General features: G+C 41.7%; 1 protein-coding gene across 3 annotated transcripts in view; it reads right to left on the reverse strand.

The window, feature by feature from the left end:
* The window catches only part of mcm9 (minichromosome maintenance 9 homologous recombination repair factor), a 33667-nt gene extending 10694 nt beyond the window's left edge, over nucleotides 1-22973 (reverse strand). The window contains exons 1-8 of one of the 3 annotated variants that reach the window (XM_069886847.1): nucleotides 22759-22973; nucleotides 20595-20759; nucleotides 20182-20496; nucleotides 18680-18990; nucleotides 14740-14821; nucleotides 8884-9081; nucleotides 5851-5976; nucleotides 3937-4056 (exon numbers count right to left, since the gene is read on the reverse strand). In XM_069886847.1, coding sequence (XP_069742948.1) covers nucleotides 3937-4056; nucleotides 5851-5976; nucleotides 8884-9081; nucleotides 14740-14821; nucleotides 18680-18990; nucleotides 20182-20496; nucleotides 20595-20613 — 1171 coding nt within the window. In that variant the 5' untranslated portion in view covers nucleotides 20614-20759; nucleotides 22759-22973. Of the gene's footprint in view, nucleotides 1-3936; nucleotides 4057-5850; nucleotides 5977-8883; nucleotides 9082-14739; nucleotides 14822-18679; nucleotides 18991-20181; nucleotides 20497-20594; nucleotides 20760-21808; nucleotides 22289-22758 lie in introns of those variants that run through there. The other 2 variants (XM_069886846.1, XM_069886848.1) reach the window with 2 other exon arrangements.
* Between the last annotated feature and the right edge of the window lie 1394 nt (nucleotides 22974-24367).

Raw genomic sequence — 24367 nt, forward strand, 5'->3', positions numbered from 1 at the left:
TACATACAGTCCTTATTTAGTGTAAATACACTAAAACATAACAATACAGTACAGGGTAATGCAGTACATAGTAATACAGGTAATACAGTGCTGTACAGAATAATAATAACTACATAAATGTTAACACAGGAGATGCTGATGGAGAGATGGCTAGTGCAGGTACCCTATGGCTCTCCTGAATCTTCGCTCCTTCATTCACGCCCCCCTCCCTCCCTGCTGGTTGGCCACTCGCCTGCCCGCTGCTTTGCCCAGGCTGCGTGCGGCATAGTCTGACAGAGGCGCTGCGATGGCATACGCTGCTGCTGCTTCTTCTTCTCCCCCCACTTCGCCCCCCCCCTCACCTCCGCCTGGGTCCTCCTCTCCCGGGCTCCTCGTCCGCCTACTGCTTTGTCCAGGCTGCATGTAGTGTAGCCTGATAATGGTGTTGCAATCACGCTTGCCACTGCTTCTTCTTCTTCTTCTTCTTCACCCCCCCCCCCACCCCCACCAGGCTGCTAATCCCCTCGCCTGCCTGCTGCTTTGCCCAGGCCGTGTGGTTCACACTGCTGCCTCTTCTACTCTCCCTTCACTCTGCGATCGGTGTGGGGGCTGGTGATGGGCTTTCGGGGGTGGGGGTGTAGGGCAGCGGGACCAGTGCAGGGACTGTTGGTGACACAATACTAATAAAATTTAAAAATTTTTGGTCATTACTATTAGAATTGTGACTCAACCATACTCAAACCGGAAGTTGACACCGTTCTATTTCCGGTCAGCTTGTTGGCTCGCAACTATGGGTTGTTCGTAAATCGGATGTTTTTAACCCCAGGGCTGTCTGTATTCAATTATCATAACTCATTAGCAAAGATGCAGTTTGATGCATTTTAAGTGCACTGCCTCTGATGGACAGGAACGGTGCTTAATGAGCACCCTGCATTTTGTTCAGCTGTACTGTGTAAATAGCATGGTCATAATGTAATGAAACAAATCCAAGGTACAGCCAATCCAATTGGCTTTCAACAATCCTCCATTTTTGTCTGATATTTGCTTATTATCTTGCTACTGCTCGTGTGAGCAATTATTACGAGAGAAAAATGCTACAGCAAATAGGAAAAGCAGATGCCTTCTGTGATAATTAGATAACAGAAAAGGCAGATTTAATTGTAGTATAGCCTGAGATGGGAAACTGAACATTGAAGCACACCAGCGATAATGTTGGCAGGTGTTTATAATTGCAGAACAGATATATCCATTGGCAATTTCTATTGTTAAAATGAACTAGGTGCTGGAAAAATGGAGAAGAATTTACAAATGAATTATGCCGTGGAAGGAAGCTACTGTATTTGGCCCAGTGAATCCAGTAATTTGTGAAGGCAGAGGCTTTTTGATGGTTTTGTCCATCAATTTTTCTTTGTTAATCTTTAGATGCTCTGTTTTATTCGGCAACTCATCAAGCCAATAAAATCTAATCATTCCTGTAATTTTCTACTTATAATGTCAGAGGAGTTGATGCTAATTCTGACTGTAGCAATGTATTTTCCAATATAGATGTAAAGGGTAAAGTTGTCTATAGAAACATTAACAAATTTTGCTCCAAAAACAATTTTTAGCTACAAAATTGGTGAGATATTGGGGAAATATTTGCAAAAAAATTTACAAGTTTGCAATCAACTCATGGAAATTTAACTATTTGGATAAGTCTCTGATTTAACATGATGTAAACTTGAACTTGATCAGCCAGTGGGCATTGGCAAAAAACAGGGAGGTTTGCTCCTTTGATAGGCATCCAGTTATCACTGCAGCAAACTGCACATCATGCCACCAGCATCTGCTGTATTGCCCTAGTCGAAGGCAAATATTTTACTTCTCAACTTATCAACAAGGAATGGTTGCTTGGACATGATCAAGGATGAGGGTTGTCATCTCAGTCATCAGGGGATCAAATAGCACTGAAAATATCAGCGTGAATAAGTGCAATTGTTTCATTGAACTTTACAAGAAATTAGCTTTCTTTCATAGTTGTTAATGATTTGAAACTGTTATACACAAAAGCTACTGTTCCTTGTAGAATGCACACTGTTGATCAGTGGCTCTGGCAATAATCACATGTGAATTCTCTGTTATCGAGCATTACATGGAAACAGCAAAACATGAAGGCAAGGAGAACTTTGAAAGGCAAGTTGCAGTACACCCAACTTGCTGTTAAAGGCTTTCCACATCTATTTAGGTAACTCTTGTCAAAGAAATTTACAAATTGGCCAAGAAATAATTGTTAAAAATATGTCTGAGTTATGGTCATGTTCTTCCGAATACATACAACTCAAAGTTGTAGCTGATCATCTTGTAAACAGGCAAAAATTGTTTTTCTGTTCAACTCTTTACATAATGCTCATCCAGAAAAACAAAATCAGTAAAAGGCAACCACAAACATACACTGTTATTAGTGTTCTAAAACTTCCTTCTGGTGTGTCTCTGAAGGCCAGATTCAACCAAACCAAAAAAAAGCATTAACAGAGCAAATTCAGACAACTGATAATTAAAATTAGCACCAAATCCACAAACTTTACTTGTAGAAATTAGATGCAGATGGTCACAAAGAAGTCACTCTCAAACACATTTAAACTGAAAAATCGTAAACAAAAACTGCAGTGTTTCTTTAATGTAAAGATATAGCACAGTAACAGGCCACTCTGACCCAAATACACCTATTTGACCAATTATACATCACTGGATAATGGGAGGAAACCATATTCCAAAGATGTGTGGTGCTTTAATAGCTATATTTTAAAAAAATTCTGTAAAATCTATTTTGGTTGACAGCAATGGCCTAGAAATTGTATAAAACCTGGAAAGGCATATTAAATGGCCAGTGCACTGTGCTCACACTCTAATGGCTCCCATTCCCTCAGTGACCAGATGACCTTGTTTACAGGCTATCCCCATGGTCAATCATAGACTCTGTGTTTCCCCTCCACCACCAGCTGCAGCTCAATAAGCTTCTTTTGTCATTTCCCTAGTTCAAACAAAAGGTTTTCCACCTGAAGCATTTACTCTGTTTCTTATCCCATAGATATAGCAGATACAGCCTGACCTGCTGAGCATTTCCAGCATTTTCTGTTTTTATTTGGAATTGCGTGGGTTGAAGACAATCAGCTCCTGAATTCAAAGAGGTTGCCTTGATTATGGTGTTTTCTATTTTAATTTGGATGTACAACACGATAACAGATAAAAGATAACACGATAAAAGTTTTAAAACTTGGAAAATATCAATTAATTTCACAGAATTCAGCAACAAGCTGCAGGAATCAGAATAGGCGATTGATCAAAAGAAAAAAATTGGAGATGAGTTTTAACAGAGACAAAGAGATTGAACAATGAAATTCCACAACACATCTTCGATCACTGAAGGCACATTCACCAAAGGCAGACAGAGACCAAGATGATAAGATATGTTGGGAAGTAAAGGATAAGGGGTGGGGGGCAGGAGAACGAGACCATGAAGGAGTTTCATTATTCCGGCCCACGAGCCTATGCCTCCAGATACACCAACTCACCTACAATTTCCAAACGTCTTTGAAGGGTGGGAGGAAACCGGAGCACCCAGAGGAAACCCACACAGACTCAGGGAAAACCGCTCCCTGGTTCATCTGAGCTGTGAACCCAGATGGACTTTTACAGTAATCCTGAAGTTTCAATGGTTACTGTTACCAAGGCTGTTGTTAAAATTTTAAACATCCAGATAATTTTAATTACTTAAATTTGTGTGTTCTACACAAGAGAACAAATTAATACACAAGAATCACCACTTGGGCTAACCAAGCCAAAATATTAAAAATTAAATTTCAAATAAAATTCTGCACCTGTAATTGTGAATTAAAACCATACAAAAATGTAAATGGTGCAAGTGCAGTACACAAATATTTCCCTCATCTTCGTAAGATATACAAATATTTCCCTTACCTGCACTGGTGGATCCAATTCCTGCTGTCAGGACCGACCGGGGTATAATTTTAGCTGCATATTTGAGAAATTGAGATTTCCCAGTACCAGGATCCCCAACCAGCAAGAGGTGAGATTCTCCTTCAAAATAGAAGACATCTTAATTCAGTCAATAATTAATGAATGCTCTCAGCCTCCACCATATTGGATCCTGCCAGCTGTTCATCTTCCCTTTCTACCTGCCTGGACTTGTACTGGATTCAGAGGGCTGAATGAATGATCACCAACACCACTGAGGTGTCCCTCAAGGTGTTAAAGGCACCAGAATCCCCAGCCTCAGAACATCCTGACAACCTTCAACTGATTGTTTGGGGTCAGAGACTTTCTAGGTCTTTAAGCACTTCAAACAGAGACATTTTTTTTTTTTAAATCAACAGGTAATTTAATATACATTTAAATTAAGGCTCCTACGGCTCCTAGAACGCTTCCACCAGCGTTGTCTCCGCTCCATCCTCAACATCCATTGGAGCGCTTACACCCCTAACGTCGAAGTACTCGAGATGGCAGAGGTCGACAGCATCGAGTCCACGCTGCTGAAGATCCAGCTGCGCTGGATGGGTCACGTCTCCAGAATGGAGGACCATCGCCTTCCCAAGATCCTGTTATATGGCGAGCTCTACACTGGCCACCGTGACAGAGGTGCACCAAAGAAAAGGTACAAGGACTGCCTAAAGAAATCTCTTGGTGCCTGCCACATTGACCACCGCCAGTGGGCTGATAACGCCTCAAACCGTGCATCTTGGCACCTCACAGTTTGGCGGGCAGCAACCTCCTTTGAAGAAGACCGCAGAGCCCACCTCACTGACAAAAGGCAAAGGAGGAAAAACCCAACACCCAACCCCAACCAACCAATTTTCCCTTGCAACCGCTGCAATCGTGTCTGCCTGTCCCGCATCGGACTTGTCAGCCACAAACGAGCCTGCAGCTGACGTGGACTTTTTACCCCCTCCATAAATCTTCGTCCGCGAAGCCAAGCCAAAGAAGAAATTAAGGAGCAAAAAAATAGATTAAGCCACATATTCACATATATATTCTCCACCTCTACAGAAATGGAGACCATTTCAATGAATGGGGTTGCCAATTAAATGCCAACCCTTCCTTACATGAAACTAAACAACCAGAAGTTAAGTTCATCTGATCACTCATCACCGCATCCTTGTACTGCCCAGGACTCACTGGGTCAAGTGGTGGACATTCAATGCACTAGCATCAAACATCCACAGTTTAATCACAAACATCTGTCTCTGATCGCACATCCAGAAAGTCCACAACGTACTGTGCTATAAACGACTGATCCAGAAAGCAACTAAAACTGTTGTCCATCAGCCCATTTAGCTAAAAAGTATAGGCATCCCAGTAGTTTGCACAATGAGTTGAACAAAATATTCAAGATTATACTTCTGTTTACCAAAATTGAGAAGACAAGTGCACTTAAATATGTCTTCACGTATTGTTTTATCTAGTTAGGCACAGACTGGTCTGCTTTCTGTACTGTAATGTTCTATGGTTCTAACTAATACTTTATACCTAAATTCTGCAGATACTGTGATAGTAATAAAAACACAGTAATGTTGGAGGAACTCAGCAGGTCTCACTGTGTAGATATATAACCAAAATTTCGGGCCTCAACCCTTGATGGAAAAGAACTAGAATTAGACAAGAAAGATTAGTAGCATTTTGTTGTCAAACAGGCTGAGAATTTGTTTTCCATTGTCCAGAATTACTTCTGGTCAGCTGAATTTTGAATTAGCTGCATGAATTAAATAAACATAACAGAAATAACTAAAGTAAATAATGGTCTCACCATGAGGATAGAGTTCCACAGATTAAAAGGATTTCAGTTCATTAAGATTGTATGTGCATTACAGTACTAACCTCTAACTTTGGTGCCAGTTGTATCAGTTCTTTGTACTCCACCTGCTAACACCATGGCGACTGCTAGCTTAACCACATACATTCCAAATACCTGAGGACAAAGGCTGGCCAGAATTTCATTTCTCCCTTAGAAGTAGAAATGTAAAAATATGATGGAAGAACAAAAAGCACACCCCATTACTTGTAATCAAACATAGGTAAGTTTTATGCCACTATAAAATATTTATCAGAACCTGCATTACGTTCTACCAATTCCCAGGCCATTCGGCAAAGAGCACGACCAAGGTATGATATTGACTCTGTCCAAAGAGTTTGTCATGTACATTTTAAGTCAGTCTGATTTTCTTAGAATATGTCCATTCATGTGTTTGTATTGGTACAAATTCAGTGCAGTTGACAAGAGCTCGCTCATAATTCCATTTTAAAAAAACTTCATTTCAAAAAGTTGTATTAATCAAAAGCTTAAAGCTCCTCATTAGGATGTGGGGAGGAGGAAATCAGCAGGTATTGTTAAGAGGTGGGGTGAAATCCATCACTGGCTGGAAGACTGAAAGAAAAGTTTGGCAAAAGTTTTTGTGGTGTCTTTTAGTGTGTCATCCCCCTCATCTGAAACATAAACTTCTCAATATGTTTTCCTATTAAACTAACTTAGATCGAAAAAGAATCAATTTACTCCAGACAAAGTTATAAATCTTAGAAAATATCAATGCATTTCACAGAATTCAGCAACAAGCTGCAGGAATCAGAATAGGTGATTGATCAAAAGAAAAAAGTGGAGATGAGTATTAACAGAAGACAGAAGGCAAAGAGATTGAACAATGAAATTCCACAACACATCTTCGATCACTGAAGGCACATTCACCAAAGGCAGTCAGAGGCCAAGATGATAAAAGATATCTTGGGAAGTATAGGATAAGGGGTGGGGGGGCAGGAGAACGAGACCATGAAGGAGTTTCATTATTTTGGAAAAGCATTGGAGAGTGGACTAAAACTCAACATTGGTCAAAGAGCAGAGGAAAGATGGATGAGGAGAGCATCATTTCAGTGCACTCTTAATCCAATAGTTATCTCAGACATTTTTTAAAAACTCTTCATACTATTATATTATTAGTCTTCCCAGTAATTACCTTTAGTTACTCATTTACAAAGTATGGAAAAATTGGCACTGCTCGGTCATAACTGCCCTCAAGAAGATGGTAATGAGTAGCCTTCATTATTCATTGCTATCCATTTAGTGAGAGTACCTTCTCAATGCTATGGGGGTACAGTCACAGAACTTAAAACTAGTTACGATGAAGTTACAGCACTGTATTTCCAAGTTAGAACGGTATGCAACTTGGAGGGGAACTGGCAGTCTCCCATGAACCTGCTGTTCTAGTCCTTGATGGTAGAAACTGGGTTTCATGGCAGGTAACAGCAGTACATTTGAGTGATTACAGCAATTGTAGATGTATTGAATGTTTTGCATATTCAATCAAAAATTGTAAGAGAAGATTCAAACATCTTCGCAATTATGGGATACTGGGAATTTTTTTGGAAGGAGGGAAAAGGTGGATAAGAAAAAGAGATTAAAAAAAGTCTTGTACCCTGGTGTTGATTTTAGACTTCCAGAAAAGGGCAAAGCTTGCTACCAGTTTGGCATCAATTGGTGGAGATAGCAGACAGCTTTTTTGCTGGGGTACATATCTTCAGTGCCTTGCCTTGTCCTGCTCCACCAACATCAATGCAATGGTCAAGAGAGCACAGAAGTGTTTTGACTTCCTCAGAAAACTGATATGTATGTCACCTTCAATTTTTACAGGTGCACTATTGTCAGGGTACCTCACAAAAGACACAAGGGTTATGAATGCGGTTCAGCCCATCACACATACATCTCCTCTCCCCTCCATCAACAACTCCCACTGAATTGGAAAAGCAGCCAAAGTATTAAAGGATGCATCCCACCCCAGTCACAGCCTCTTCTATCCCTCTTCTCCTGTCAGAAAGATCCACAAACTCGCATTCCACTTGATTCAAGGCCAGTTTTGTTTCTATTGTTCAGACTCCTGAATGATCTTCAAAAGAGTAAAATATTGCCTTTGCCTCACCCCAACTGATCTCTCTTGGTATCTCTGCATTTTTGGAGCTTGTCTTGTTGCATTATGCAAGAACTAGTCTGCTCACATCAACAACTTCTATTACTATGACCTTGGTACATGCAACAATAAACTTAAATACAGCATCAATGGAATATGAACAACAAATAAAACAACTAAAATCCCAGGATGCTTTCATTGAGAAACGTCACCTAACTCTCCTCAACATTTTAAATATTTTCACCTTATAATTTTGGAAGCTTTCCTGACATCTTGGCAAAGGTTTCATCTTCCTATTAACATCATCTTGGAAAGGGGGCATCTGCAAGAAAGCTCATTTACCAGAGTTCTGCAGTTGATTTTTCAGATCAGTCCTGTTAGTACATCGACCACTAAAGTGTTTTAGTCAACCCGGTTGAATGATAGTTTGCTGAGATACTTCCAGTGATTTATGCAGTTAAAGTTCTGACATAAAAATAACTGTTTTTCTTCAAAAAAGTCAATGATTTTGCCATTTCAAGTATTGATAGTTTTAACACCTTCCTTTGACAAGCATCACCCAGCAATGGGAGGGACACAGTGGTACAGCTTGGTATCACTCAAGGGTCCTGCATCTAGAGTTCAATGCTAGTTTCTAGTGCTCTCCGTGCAATTTGTTCATACTCTTGGTGACCCTGCCCCAAGATGCTCCGTTTTCCTTCCATAACCCAAAGGTGTGCTGTTGGAAAGTTAATCAGCTACCATGTGCATGCAAGTGGGAAATAGGGGAGAATAGGCTGCACTGAAAATTAGAGGGGAATTCAATAGGTCAAAATGCCATTTTTTAAATACTGTAAGATGCTATAAAACAACTTGAAAAAAATTCATTAAAATTTGTCAATAAATCACATAGGATTTTATCACCACACAGTGGAAAACCACATTGATGTGATTTAATCAATTCTATGCAAAACTGCACCTGCTAGAGGATCATCTTTGTAATTAGCCCAGAAGTCTTCAAATTCTTTCTGGATGTCCTCATCAATAACACCAGTCAGCTGTTCATTGTTCACTTCGAGATTATTGGCTTTCAGAACAAGTTCGAGGTCACAACGGGAATCCAGAGTTAGAGGTCTCCACCTCTGCATAACCACACCATAAACAGTAATATCGTCACCTATAATCAAACAAAACCATTAATTTTTTTAAAATTTAAATTTAAACATACAGCATGATAACAGGCCATTTCGGCCCATGAGTCCGGACTACCCAATTTACACTCCCCAACTTACATCCCCTGTACGTTTTGAACGGTGGGAGGAAACCGGAGCCTCGGGGAAAACCCATGCAGACACGGGGAGAACGTATAAACTCCTTACAGACCGCGCGGGATTCAAACCCCAGTCTCGATCGCTGGTGCTGTAAAGGTGTAGTGCTAACTGCTAGGCCAACCGTGCCACTTAGATGTAAACATTCTAGTTATCTCTAAGCATTTGGCTACTGTTCATATTCAGGAGTAACAAAATATAGTCAATCTACAATAATCCGCTATCTAATAGTTCAAAGAGCACAATTATTTGGCTTCCTATACTCTGTTAAAAGTCACCAAGGTCCCATTTCCCAGGCTCTCTCGAACCCAGGTCAGAAAAGTGGGTTGCAGTATTAATTCGAACAAAGTTAAATTGTTTGGAAAATGTGGCAGTTCAACACCAAAGCTCTGACAAATTTCCAGTGCAGATTAGGAGACAGCCTTCCTACTTGCATTACATCACTGAGCTCATGTCCTGTCAAGTCTGCCGACAAAGCAGTAACAATTAGATGGCATGCATGTAGAGAACGATTGAAACCATTTCAGAGAAGCAAACTGATGAAATAGATATGAAAATTCTTACTTCCTTTCTACACAGGTATAAAATGTAATTAAATGAATCATCAAACATCCAAGTTCATTTTTGTTTTACAATAAATGTTTATTATGAATACCGAATAATATGTTTCTAAATTCTGCAAGCTCCAATTGAAAAATAAAATAATTTTGGCCCAATTCATATTGGAGTCTTCAAAGGACATGTTAAAAAAATAGTGACTTTCAGAAAGTAAGTGTTTTTTTCTTTTAAAAAAACTTTGTTAATTTTCAAGTGTACGAAGATATGCTGAGGATATTTATTTTGTGTGCAGTCCAGCTCGCCAATTCATACAAAGCACAGCAGTAAAAACACTGTACAGAGTTACAGAGAGTGATCAGTTGGAATAAAATAGATACCATTTTATTTTACTAGTGTAAGATTTGTTCAGGAGCCTGCTAATGGTGTGAAAGAATCTGACCTTGAATTAGATGATGCGTGATCTCTTATAGTTTTCCAACTGGTGGAGGGGGAACAGGTGAGTCTGTAAATAAGTTGACTGCTTTTCTGAGGCAGTGGGAATTGTAGATGGAGTTGATGGAATGGAAGGGGTTTTGCGTGATGATCTGAACAGTGTTCATAATTCCCTACAACTCTCAGAAATCTAAATTAGAATGTTAATGAATTATAGTTATGAGTGATATTGTAATTGAGATTCACTGGTAATGTGTTGTGCTGATGGCTGGCTCCGCCCCATATAACCCTGGTTTCCTGCCTAAAACCAGAACCCTTCCGAAGACTACTGTGAGACCCTACCCATAGTTCTAAGCTAATAAAAGAGCATGTTCTCCCTCCAATTGTGAGAGCTTTTATTCGCGCTACAATTTTATTAGCTTATTCCCTAAACGATGGAAGCACTACTCAAGCCTGGTATGCTGCAGATAGACCATCAGTCCCCGGACGCGGCTGAGGAGTTCACGTACTGGCTATACTTCTTCCAGAGACCAGAGACGTCTTTCACACTGATGAACTCAGGAGGTCTGCATTCATTTCGAGGGTAGGAACAGTCATCAGGGACTGCACTACAAATGACGCTGCCATCGAGGCTTTGAAGTCTCAGTTCCTGAAGTTGCAAAACGAGGTCCTAGTGAGGCACTGACTCGTTCTACATCAACGACTACCTGCTGGATCTGTGGACGCTTGCCAACAAGTGCAGGTACGAAGCAGCTATGGGCCGTGTCCATAAGGAAGAAAGATCCAGGACACTCTAATCATGGAGGTCCGCTCAAGGTACAAGAGGCAGTGACTATTTGAGTCAGGTAAGAAGGAGCTGGCTAGCCATGTTGAACTGGCCAATTGTTAGAACAGGCCAAGCTTGAGAACGACGACCTTGAAGCCAGCAAGCTTGGTCACCCAGGTGACCACTACCAAGGACCAGCTGCTCCCACTACCCCTGCCCTAACCGCTGCCGCTTTCTGTACTAGGGAGCGCTTTTTCTGTGGCAAGAGCCATCATCTCCGATCTCATTGCCCAGCTAAAGACTCGGTGAGTTCCAGCTGTGGCAAGAAAGGGCAGTGGCCAAGGGTTTGCTGCGTGAGGGGAAGCCCAGGGAAGTCCGCAGCCTGCATCGCTCCAAGATCTGATTCCATCCCAAAGCCGTCTGCCCCAAATTCACCCGAACCTACTACATGCCGATGATAGGTGGCAGTGACCCAAATTCAAACTCGGCGCCATTATCGTCAGAGGAGGAAGGAGGGAAGCCATCTTGTCATGCCATGAGGTCGACGCCATCTTACCCACGCAGGGCAATCCAGGATGATGGGGGGGGCCACTCGAGTGAGGAAATATGGAGTCTCTGGAGTCCTAGCCTCGATGTTCCTAGATCAGGACAGGCCTCACCAGCTCAGCAACTCCATAATGACTGTGAAGGTAAACGGACATTCCACTAAATGACTAATCAACAAGCTCTACTAAAAGCTCATGGACTGTGCAAGAATACAACTTAAAGATGTTTTTTTTCAATTATCGCATATTCCTTGCATCTCATTCGCATTCTACATGTATTCAACAATATTGTATAGTACACCTGTCGTTTGAAGGGGGAGAATTCTGTAAGATCCGTCTGTATGTACTTGATGAATTTTGTGCTCCGATGTTGTTCAGTCAGGATTTCCAGTGTTTACCTTGGAGTATTCTGGTCCCTTCCCACCTGTGACGGTTCGGAATAGAGGGCCCCTGAAATCAGAACCCACATACAGCCTCTCCACACTAAATATCGATACCCCTCCCCCCCCCCCCACCTCTCTTTCTAAAACTGTCCTTTGACTGCAAACCTATTGCTAAAAGAGCAGGAGGTACAGCATAGCAGACTGAGATTTTAAAAAGTCTGAGACACAACGTCTGCTCAACAAAGGCATCATCGAACATCGCACCAGCCCGTGGAAAGCGCAAGTGGTAGTGGTAAAAGGGGAAGCCAAGTCCAGGCTAGTAAGTGACTACAGCCAAATTATTAATCAGTAGACACTTCTGGACGCATACCCCCTCCCTCGAATTTCGGACATGATGAATGATATTCCTCAGTATCAGGTCTATTCGACCATCAACCTGAAAGCTGCTTATCACCAGCTGCCAATCCGTTCCGAGGACCATCCATATACGGCATTTGAGGCTAACGGTCGTCTCTATCAATTCCGGAGGGTCTCTTTCGGTATCACTAATGGGGTTTCTATCTTCCAGAAGTAGATGGACAGATTGGTGGATGAGTATGGGTTGAAGGCTACCTTCCCCTACCTCGATAATGTCACCATCTGTGGCCATACCTTGGAAGACCATGACGCCAACCTCCAGAGTTTTCTCCACGCAGCAAAAGTCCTGAACCTCGCTCATAACTCTAACAGGACTAAACGTCTGGCTATCCTTGGCCCTGATCCAGATAGGATACTGGCCCCTGTTAGAGTTCCCCATTCCCAGGATCACAAAGTCTTTGAGGAGATGCCTGGGTTTTTTCTCATATTACGCCCAATGGATTCCTCAATACACTAATAAGGTTCACCCTCTCTTAAAAGCCACTCATTTCCCCCTCGCGGCGGAAGCCCAAACGGCTTTTAACTACCTCCGGAATCACATTGTGAAAGGCGCCATGCACATGGTGGACAAGAATGTACCTTTCCAAGTGAAAAGTAACACTTCAGATGAGCCCTGGCTACTACCTTCAACTAGCCGGCAGGTCGGTTGCATTTTTCTCCCTGACATTACAAGGTCCTGAGCTCCAGAACCCATCTATGGAAAAGGAGGATCAAGCCATTATAGAAGCCATGAGGTACTGGAGACACCTCCTGGCTGGTAGGAAATTTATGCTCCTCACTGACCAGCACTCTGTCGCATTCATGTTTAATAATGTCAAGAGGTGAAAAATCAAAAATGCTAGGTGGAGGATCGAGCTCTCCATCAACAATTATGACAATGCCTAACGGCCAGGAGCTCTTAATGACCCACCAGATGCCATATCCAGAGGAAGCTGTGCCACTGCACACACTGGCCAACTGCAGTCTATGTATAATGAGCTCTATTATAATGTATAATGAGCTCTGCCATTCAGGGGTCACCCGCATGGCTCATTTTGTCCAGGTGGGCAATCTGCCCCACTCCATGGAATACGTCAGGGAAATGACCAGGTCTTGCCAGGTTTGTGTGGAGTGCAAACAGGACTTCTACTGCCCTGCAAAGGCACACCTGATCAAGTCATCCAGGCCCTTTGAACGGCTCACTATCGATTTTAAAGGACCTCTCCCCTCTATGAATGGGAACATTTTCTTCCTATCACTGATGAGTACTCCTGCTTCCCGTTTGCCATTCCATGTTCAGACACGTCCACTTCATCATCAAAAAGGCCCTAGATTCTATTTTTGTCCAGTTTGGGTATCCCAGCTATATTCATAGCGACCGGGGCTCATCCTTTTAGTAACGAACTATGTCAGTACCTGCTGGTGAGGGGCATCACATGCAGCAGGAATACTAGCTACAACCCTTGGGGGAAATCGGGCAGGTTGAAAAGGAAAACGCGATGGTCTGGAAGGCTGTCAAACTGACCCTTCCAGACTCACACCAGCAGGAAGTCCTCCCTATGGCACTCCATTCCATCCGGTCGCTATTCCTCACGAGCTCCTATTCAATTTCTAAAGAAGGTCAGCATTGGGAACTACACTCCCAACCTGGCTCGCCACTCCTGGTCTAGTCCTTCTCAGGAAGCACGTGAGAAAAAGCAAGACCAACCCCCTGGTGGAAAGGGTGAAACAGCTCCATGTCAATCCCACGTATGCCTATGTGGAGTACCAAGATGGCAGAGAGGACACTGTCTCCATCAGGGACCTGACACCCACCGGAACAGAGGGTCCTCAAGTGCCCTGCGAGCCATGGAGCTCATTCTCACCACCCCCAGACCTCAGGGGATCAGGTTCAGGAGGAAAGTGCATCCCCCTCCACTGTTGAGCTGGAGATCCAGCCCGCCTCTCCTCCCCCACAAGGGGACCAGGAGACCCAAGGAGTCCAAGGCACCCCAGTGTTAAGGCGCTCCACAAGGATCTCAAGACCACCGGACCAATTAAATCTGTAAATAACTGTATCTTTTTCTAACTTTTTTCTGAATCCATGTTCTTTGTCTTCATTCACAGACCCCAAATTCTGCAGGAAGGGATGAATGCAGTGATATGGGATTCACTTGTAGCGAGTTGTGCTGATGGTTGGCCCCACCTCCCAACTCCGCCACCATCTGATTACATATAACCCTGGTTTCCCGCCTAAACCCAGAACCTTTCCGAAGACTACTGTGAGACCCTACCCATAGTTATAAACTAACAAAAGCGTTGGTTCTCCCTCCAGTCGTGAGAGCTTTTATTTGCGCTACATCACCCATCCCTAAAATTACTTGACTAAGACTCCTGATAGCTTCTGCCTGTAACGACTGTTCACACTGCCTAAACATCAGAACTTACCCGATTTGCAGGTGTCCACCAGATCATCTTCTAGTACAATCAACAATGATCGAGGTATGCTTCCCACAGACAGCCTCTGAACCTGTTATTCAAGCAGGAAAGGTGTGCATGAAATTATGCAAATAATTTTTTTTCCCCTTTTTAAAATATTTTTATTAACATGACAGTCCATATACAAGATATTAATAAAGGCAAAATAATAACATATATTTAACATCAAATTAAACATACAATATAACAAATTTTAAATTCCATCCCTTATTATTAAATGATTGTCTATTAAAAAGATTATATATAAATCAGTTTAATTCTATTATGATAAATCTCATTATACCTTAATAAAATTTTTAAGGGATATTATCCAGGATAATCATAATTAGACCACATAAATCCACCTGATAGAAAAAAAACTAAACTAGAGAAAAAACAAAGATGGATCGAGTCGCGACCTCCAGACGACAGCACTAGAGCACCCAAATCATCTAAAACTGCTAATTATTATAGTACTCTACAAATGGGCCTGGATACCTTTTCAAGCTGTAACTTTTTATCTTTAATATTATATCCAATTTTTTTCTAAGCTTAGATCTGACATTACATCATGTAACCAATGTGCATGAGTTGGTGAGACTTCATCTTTCCATTTCATTAAAACTGCTCATCTGGCTATCCATATGCTAAAAGCTAAAAATTTCTCTTGAGATCCCGATAAAAGTTTACCCAGTTCATACAAAACACCAAACAGGGCAATTAAAGGGCGGATCTAATTTAATCTTAAAAATCATTGATAAAGACTGAAAAATACTCTGCCAATATCATCCTAATTAAGGACATTGCCAAAACATATGAATCAGTGAGGCTTCAAGAATGTTACACTTTTCACAAAATAGATCAACATCCACATAGAAATGGAATAATTTAAGTTTAGACAGGTGTATTCTGTGTATCACCTTAAATTGTAATAAACAGTGCCTTGCACAAAATGAAGCTTCAAACTAAGAGTGAAATACCAAGATTCATCTGAGTATTAAGATCATGCCCCCCAGTCATTTGTTATCTTAGCCATTGGAGCTAATCTTAAATGCAATAAATCACTATAAATGTGTGATATCAATCTACTATAGACAAATTGTAGATCAAAAAGTATGTCAAGTATATTCGAATCTGCAATTCGAGGAAAAAGCATTCAATTTAAAATAACTATTTTGAATGCAGATCTATTCTTGTACTCTTGTTGACATTACTGGCAATTCTTTTCCACTTCAGTTTATTTTATTTGAAAACATTTAGCCATGGCTCCTCTGGTAAGTCATGGGTTCCTTTGTCTGCTTTTCATGATGTTTCAGACAGGTCTCACAGCTTGAGACCAAGTTTAAGAAAGAATTATAATCTAACTGCTCACTGAAAATAATAATTCTTAAACTCTCTTTTTAAAATCATACAAATTATCTTCATTTTTGTTGATGTACAAATATTCTAGAAGTATTGATCTCACTATACTTCAGAATTTTGAAGGTTCATTTTGATCAAATCATAATTCCATCAGGTTTACTGAAATAGCTCCCCTTCAAAAAAAACCTTCCCACACTTCAGGTTTCTTTACATAAATTGCAGTCTAGTTGATGTCCTGATGTTGGGTGTTCCTTCGTGATCTACGTTTCCCAATAGAAAAGTCAGCTATTGCAAGACCTTGCAGATGATGAGCTATCCTTTCTCTAGTCTACTGCAGTCATCGAACAAAAGCTGTAAAGGATCTACTCTGCTGTAGTTAGAATCTGGAATAATTTTTTTTTGCATTAAAAGATATTAACATTCACTATTATTAGGGTACAAGTCTGATAGCAATTTCCTGGACTTGCACACATGAACTTCAAATTATAAATGTCAGGAAGTTGTTGTCCACTTGGTCCTGCCTCTTCTGAGGCTTCTCATTTTCTGATATAGAAGGCTATTCAGTCCAGTGAGTCTGTGCTGAATTGTGGATTAATCCATCAATCCTGTGCTTCCATAGCCTGCTGAAGTTGAAAGCCATGCAAGTTGATTTGCTCTGACATATATGTATCACATTCAGCACCTTGGTTTTCAACCAGCGAGAATGGACAAAGTGTATATAGATATTGCCAAAGGTTGGAATTAAATTTGAGTCATCAGAGCAGTGAGACAATAACTTCAACTTCCTTGCCACTGTTTCACTAAAATGCTACCTTATGACACTTGAGGAAGGTCATAAATATATTGTACATGAGCAATGAACACCTTCTGGGCAAACCAAAATTTATGAGGCTTGTCATTCAAAATAAAGTGAATTTGTATGGTTAATAGATCTTTATTGCCACAAAGCAACGTTGCCATTGCCAAATATGAATCTTTACAAGTGTGGAGACTCATTCCGTGGCATTTTAATTATTGTTGGAATCTCCAAAATAACCTTTTTCTCTGCTTTTAACCTTCCCTTTGGTAATCCAATCATTCCTTCTCAATTTGCACATAATTGGGCATTGAATTAAATATCCCATCTTCAGTTCCTGGTTTTGATTCTCTGTGGCTCAGCAAGGATTCTTCAGTCTAATCGGTAACTGAGACACAAGCAAACAGGTCCCAGATTCTGTGTAAAAGATGCTAAGGTTTTACCTGGGCCTATGATATCAGCACTTAATTAATGTATTCATTATAACTAGTTTCAAAAACAGTGAGTGAAATGGCTATTATCTTCTTTGCTTCTTCCCTGTATTTCCATTTTTTTTCTGAAAAGTCCACAGGTACTATAAACCTAGGACTAAAACACAGGAGATTTTTTAGTCTAATGTAGATCCTGAAGATTGTGAAAGTTCTGTCTGTTGAAACGGATGGAGAGGAATTCACGTGCAGCATGCCAACAGGATCCCAAAACATGCACAACTGATAGACAAAAGATCCTGCCTGTTTCACTTGAGCCTTCTGCTGCCAAAGTCAATTCATAGGCAAAAGATAGGACCAGAGGCTGAAACACAAGGACATCTTGGCATTGCCTCCTGCATAAAAGTGGCAAATATAAATTGTTTCAAAAGTATCCAACTACAAGAAAGTTCCTAATCTTACATTCCCCAAGTACTCCATCTAACTGACAACAAAATAGAGTATTCAAAGGTGAATTGCCGCAGGAAGCAAATAAACTCAAAATCTTATGCACATTTAAAAGTTTTGATACAGGATAACTTAAAATGATTTGTCATATGGACTGTTTCAGAGTTACATTGCAACTTTGGGGCTTGTGTCGTGTAGTAATGCCAGGTTTCTAAGCAAACTACTTAGCTCAGCATTAACGTTGTCTTTTTCTGAAACTAAGACCATTGTTTCCTGTCACCAAACCAGCTTGGACATTTATCAATATCAAAATTGATTCATAAGTTGTGTAGGTTTCACAACATTCTCATTCTCACTTATTTACTTCATTGTTTTTCGCTGATATTCTATCCCTAATATTTTCTCAATTGTCCACTGCCACCATGTGGTCACATTGATGGACTGGGTTTCTCTCTCATCCAGTGCTGCATTCAGGTGAGCATTAAGGACCAATTGAGAAGGGATGTACCACCTATCTTAGTTTTACTATTTAAATGCTAGAATTTCATAAAAAACTGAGTCAAGAAAATCTTATTGCAAGAACTGCTTTCATAGTTAGACTTTCAACAGATACTGACCACCAACAGTTCTGAGAAATATGTATTATTGTACAGTACACCAATCTGAAACGTTAGCTGCCTTTCTCTCTCTCCACAGATGCTGCTTGGCCTGCAGTGTATATTACCTTGTTTCTGGTTTTAACTTAAGATTGATGTACTCTTTTTTGCTTTGCAATAATCTATTGGACTGCACCTACCCATGCCTAAATAATTGTGATATGAAAATGAAACAGACTTTTAATGTTAACACAAATTCTTAAGAATACTTTTTATATTACCTGTTCTTGAATTTTGATTTCTTGGTAGTCCTTACAACTTGAAGTAGAAGAGCCAGAAATACATGCAAACTTCTTTGAGTTACATCCTTCTGGGTTAGGGCAGGACGTTGGACGGCAGAAGGTGCAGTGCTGCTCAACATCTGCCGTGACAGTGAATACATGTCTGCACTTGTTACACATGTACTTGTGCTCAAATTCCAACACCTTCACCAATCCAGTGCGGATGACTGTGCCAACAATTGAAAGAAAATGGCCGACATCCCTCGTCTTTGGAATACGATCTCGTGTCAATTCAGGACAAAGTGGCAATCCTATAACAAATAGCAAGATGTATATACAAATTAATTCACACATGCCCAATAAGCAAATTTATTTTCTTGAATGAAGGATAAATATTGACAAAGACAGCAAATCAAATTATGTGCTTTTTGGAATAGGTCAAGAATTTATTTTTAAATGCCCCTTGATAAAATAGACCTGAGTGTATTACTGCTTTTCAACAATGGCCATGGACACTTTTACTGGTACTAATATGCCAGCTAGCAGACTTCTGGGTCTGAATTTGGACAATGACACCATCTGCAATGAACATCTAGGCTTGGAATACTGCTCAAATCCTTTAATCACAATTGGAACGGATTGTTGGCAGCACTAAAAATCAAAATCAAAAAAAATAAATACAAGACACTGAAGCAGATAGTCTCCTTTCCATTCCATGCATCTGCATTGTGGTCAGCCATAGAATAAAACTGACTATACAGATGAAATACAGTTGGATTGATTCCTGCATTATTTTCATTTTGAAATAATATGAGGAACAGAAAATGAAACTTCAAGAAATAAAGTCAGCAGGTCTGGACAGAGTGATCATTTTTTCATGTCTGCTGGATATCGGTTTCCCAGCAAGTTTGTAATGTTGCCACACATATCCGGTAATGTGTTCAAGCCAGACCATGACAGCTTGTGAATACTTGTGACCATTGGTGACCACAGTGGTTTCTGATAGGTGGTCCACCTTCCCTAAAAGATGTGCTGTAGGTTAATAACAGTAAATTATTCTTCATTGTAGGCAAGTCACAAAGGGGATTTGGTGGGCACTCGAGAGAATACATTTCAGCGTCATGGGGAGAAAAGTGGTGGGGGGGGCGGAAAACATGGGCTTAATGAGATCTGCAGAGAGCTGGTAAGAATCCAGTGGGCTGAATTACATCCTTGCAAGTACAAATATATATTTTAGCATCTCACCTATCGTTGGGGTTTTTTAAAAAAGTGAATAAAAGTGAAGCGCTATCAATAATGTGAAAGACTGGAGTTACAGAACAACAGGCTTTTATTCACAATAAACTTCAAGTGTATCCCAGGCTGTGGCCCAGGCTTTTGGGGGAGAGGTTACGGCGTTGAAGCCTTTGTACAGGGTCAAGTGGGCGGAGCCACAGATGCAGTCACAGCAAGGGGTAGAGCCAGATAAATGAGTAAACAACACTTCACCACAACCTACTAACCTGAAATTCGGACGTGAAGGTTTTGTTTCATGATCAATTCATGTGGCTCTGCATAGGACTTCAAAATAGTCATGGCAGCTCGGTGTAGTGCATTGTCAAATATAGGAAATAATTCATTTGGGAATACATTTAAGTATTCACCAATTTCCATGCTGTTTTCAAACAGTGTAAGAGCATTCACAGTGATTGGATAATGAGCACCTTCATCTTGTTTTTCCAGAATATGAATGATATCATTTTTGTGGAATTCTCCAACATAAGATTCAAATACTTGGCCAATTAAGGTAACTTGCTCTGGATTAAGATGCATATTTCCTATATGGAAAAACAGAAGACCAAAATTATATTTTGTTTATTCAACTATAATATAAAATTTGCAAATGTCTATTTAAAAAAGCTTTAAAAACTGTTACCACACAATGATTTTGACATCTGGTCTCAAATTATTGACATCTAAACTCTTTAACTCCTTACTCAAAACAGTGCTGGTAACTCTTCACTGCCAGAACTGCAATGCTTCAAAAGGACATCACTTTTTCCAGATGAAAATTAGTCATGGATAATAAATTCAGGTCTGTCTAAAGGTGAAAATAACATTGGATTAAAAAAAAATAACACTCATCTTGTTTTGACAGTGCTGTAGAATAAAACTTTAAGTGAACTTTACAAATATATGGCCAATACTGGTATACCCCACCTTGCAAAACTAGAGCATTCCTATGGAACCTTTTGTCACCAGAAATGGCATAAAGTGAAGAAGCAATTACTATTGATTTCTATAGGAATTTTTTTTTTTTAAGTGTTCCCAGACCCGAAACAAAACCTCCAAATCATACCAAATAACACAAAACTTCTTTATTAAAAGCAGGAATTATATGATAAATATAGTCTATAAATTAAAAATAATGTATATAGTGAGTCTTTGGAGGTTGGGGTGGTGGTGGGAGCCTGGGATATAGGCTAGAGAGAGGAAGAACTACTCGGAGTGTGCGCGCAGCCTCTATAACAGTTCAGTGCTTTCGTCAAAGCGAACTTGCTTAAAATGAGTGTTCGTAAAGTGGGGTCTACCTGTATTTATATTTCCCCCACATTTGGTATGCTAAATAGGCATGTTAGGAAACACTAATGACAAATCACAAATCGCTGCAACATTTGGCTAGTTTTGCTCTAAAATGTCATGATCTACTGATATATACAGATGAAATACACATTTCATAGATGTGGTTCTAAAGGGGAAAAAAGCTGCAGGTGCTAAAAATCTGAAATAAAAACCGAAAACAGTGAAGATACTCAACACATCAAGCAGCATTTATGGAGAGAGAGAAAAAAGGGCGAATGTTTGAGGTAGATGGCCTTTCAGCAGGACAAAATTTCAGCGGAACTAATGAAAAGTGTTCGACCACTAACTTGTATGGCCATGTGACACAAGAGCTATTCTGGTTCGCACAAACACTGAAAACTGAATTAAAAATAGCTGAACTGATTTCAGTTGAATCTCTGCTGGAAGTGGACGGATCATAATTACTCAGAGGTTCCCCCCCATCCCATCCCATCCCATCAATTCCTCTCTCCAAATCTGGCGCACTTGAAATAAAGCCTGCCCAATGTCACATTATCGTCCAATCACCTCATGGCGACTCCAACCTTGCAAGGCGGCTGGAATCCTGATGAGCAGGCAATAAATGTCCACGTAATACAGGTCTCAGTGCGCGAACCCGGTCGGATGCCGACTTCGCTCAACATTTTTTCAAGAACGGCCAGGAACACCTAACCAGATTCCCTGTCCCGGACTCCACTCATTTCCAGAAAGGGTCACAGCACAAAACGAAGTGCAAACGCCCCTCCGGTTGCACTCGTGACTTGAACCCTCGGGCCGTTTGCTGCAGGAACTCTGGGGAAGACACGGCCCGCCGGTGTCGCATGAAATGACGCGCTCACGCCGTAGGGGGCAAAGGAGCTCCTGCAGGCATTCCTTCCACCCCCCCCACCACCACATGACGTAGCAGCAGTGAGGCTCGTGGAAGACCCGATGACATCACAAGGGTCAACAACAACCACCACCGATCACGGGCGAGGAGTTACATTTTCCCGCCAGCCGCGCCACCACCGAGAGCGGCTTGGTTGCAGGAAAGACTGGAAACGACCCCCTCTTCTAACAACTGCGGTCCTCAAGTGGTGGTGGGGGGGGACACGGTTTAATGAACGTCGAATTGGTAGATGTTGTGAAACCACGGGACTTTAATGGAAGGGATGAAGCTTGTATTGTCTCGACCCCCTGGGACAATGGTTGTTCCCGACTCTGCTCTTTCAGCGCAAGCGCAGTCGAAGTCTGGGGGGGGGAAGCAGAGAGAGAGAGAGAAACTCAAATTTTAAGGGAACACTTTTCTAACTGCGAAAAAAACACCGTGCATCTTAAATAACCTCTCACAATTTTGGTTTCCGTGCATAACACCATTATATAGCGGGTATGAAAAATACTTAGCAGCCACCATAGACATAAAAGATGCAAAACCTCCTTAATACAGGTAAATGTAACCATTTGTTTTTCCCAATATGAAAACGAAGGGCTGCAGATACCGGTCACCGTGCTTCTTCGCAGACGCTTCATTCTGCGAGATTCCCCAGCAGAAGTTGTCAGGACTACATCCCAGTGCGACAGGACGCCACCGGGAAATTGCTGGCTGACCTCATCCACATGGGAATCCCAAAATCAAAGCAATGGCCGAGTTCCACGGAACTGCCCGCAAATTCCGGTCCTCGCTGACCTTGCATCAGAAAAGCAACTCAGAGCAGCGCAGCACGTTTCTCAAGACTGATTGGCAACAGCGGCTGCAGAGGAAGGAGGCAAAAAGGGAGGGAGGAGGAAGGGAAGCGTGTAATAATATAGGAAGAGAAAAAGAAACGAGTAAAGAAAATGAAACAAGAAAGTGGATGCTGGAGAACTGGAACAACACACCCAAGAGGTGCTGGGGGAACCCATCAGCATCCAAGGAAAGCAATAGGCAGCCCATATTTCGGGCTTGAGCTATTCTTCAGGGATGCTAAATATCAGCAAACGCCCAAATAAAGTGAGGGAGGGAGAATCACGGGCTGACATGACATAGGTGAATGATGGTGGAAGGGAGACGAAAGGAAAGGGGCTGAGAAAGATGTTCTCTGATAGAAGGGGAATTTTTAAAAAATAGACAAAGTTCGGTAGCAGGCCTTTCCTGCAGATAAGCCCAAGCCACCCGAATGCTCCAATTAACTACTGTGAGAAACAGAAGTACCTTCACAGAAATTGCTCGAGACAAAAATTCAGAACAAAGAACATTTATTATACGACACACATGTCAAACTCTGGCCTGCGGGCATATTTGCCCAACAAGATCATATTAAATATATATTAGAGTTGGCCCGCTGGCTGCCGCGCCAGTATAGCGCATGCACACTGAAGGTGAAAATGAAGACGCCGGAGGTGTGGAGGGATCTCAGAGTCCCGAATCCCGTGGATCGGAGCGCCGCACTCAACCTGCCCGGCTCCCGGACACACAGACGCAGCTGGAGTTGGGGACCATCCTCGCTGGGTCTGCGCTTCAGCGGTGACGCCGGACCGAACATCTCGTTGGCGATGCCTTCCCCCTCGCTCCGTGCGCGGCGGACCCTGCCTCCCGCTCCTTTTGTTGGAGACGAGCCTGGTGCCGTGAGATCGCAGTTTAATCCCTCTCCAACCATGGGAGGGGGGGTGGGAGCAACACGCTCTTCTCAGCCAATTCCTCCACCGCCCCGGACGCCGGCGTTTCAACGGGGGGTTGTTTTAACTGTTGGAATCTAGGGGTTAAAACAGGGTTCGGGTGCCTTCGTCAGGCGACCGACCTGTTGGTCCAAGACAAGGGGAGAGCATACAAACTCCACACAGACAGCACCTGAACTTGGGTGAACGTGGAGCTGCGACCCCACATTCCACATTAGGACTGTGTGTAAGATTGGGAGCAGTGAGACGGAAGCTTATTTTGTTCCTGTGATTTAAGCCTTTCTTGGGGTGGGGGGGGGGTCCTTCTCTGACCACTTGCCTAACAATGAACCTAATCAGATGTGGAGTTACCACAATACAACAGTTCTCAACCTTTTTCTTTCCACTCACGTCCCTGTGCCATTGGTGCTCTGTGATTAGTAAGGGATTGCTTAAGGTGGTCTGTGGGTGGAA

Source organism: Narcine bancroftii, chromosome 6 (assembly GCF_036971445.1).
Source record: "Narcine bancroftii isolate sNarBan1 chromosome 6, sNarBan1.hap1, whole genome shotgun sequence".
In the NCBI taxonomy this organism is placed as follows: domain Eukaryota; kingdom Metazoa; phylum Chordata; class Chondrichthyes; order Torpediniformes; family Narcinidae; genus Narcine; species Narcine bancroftii.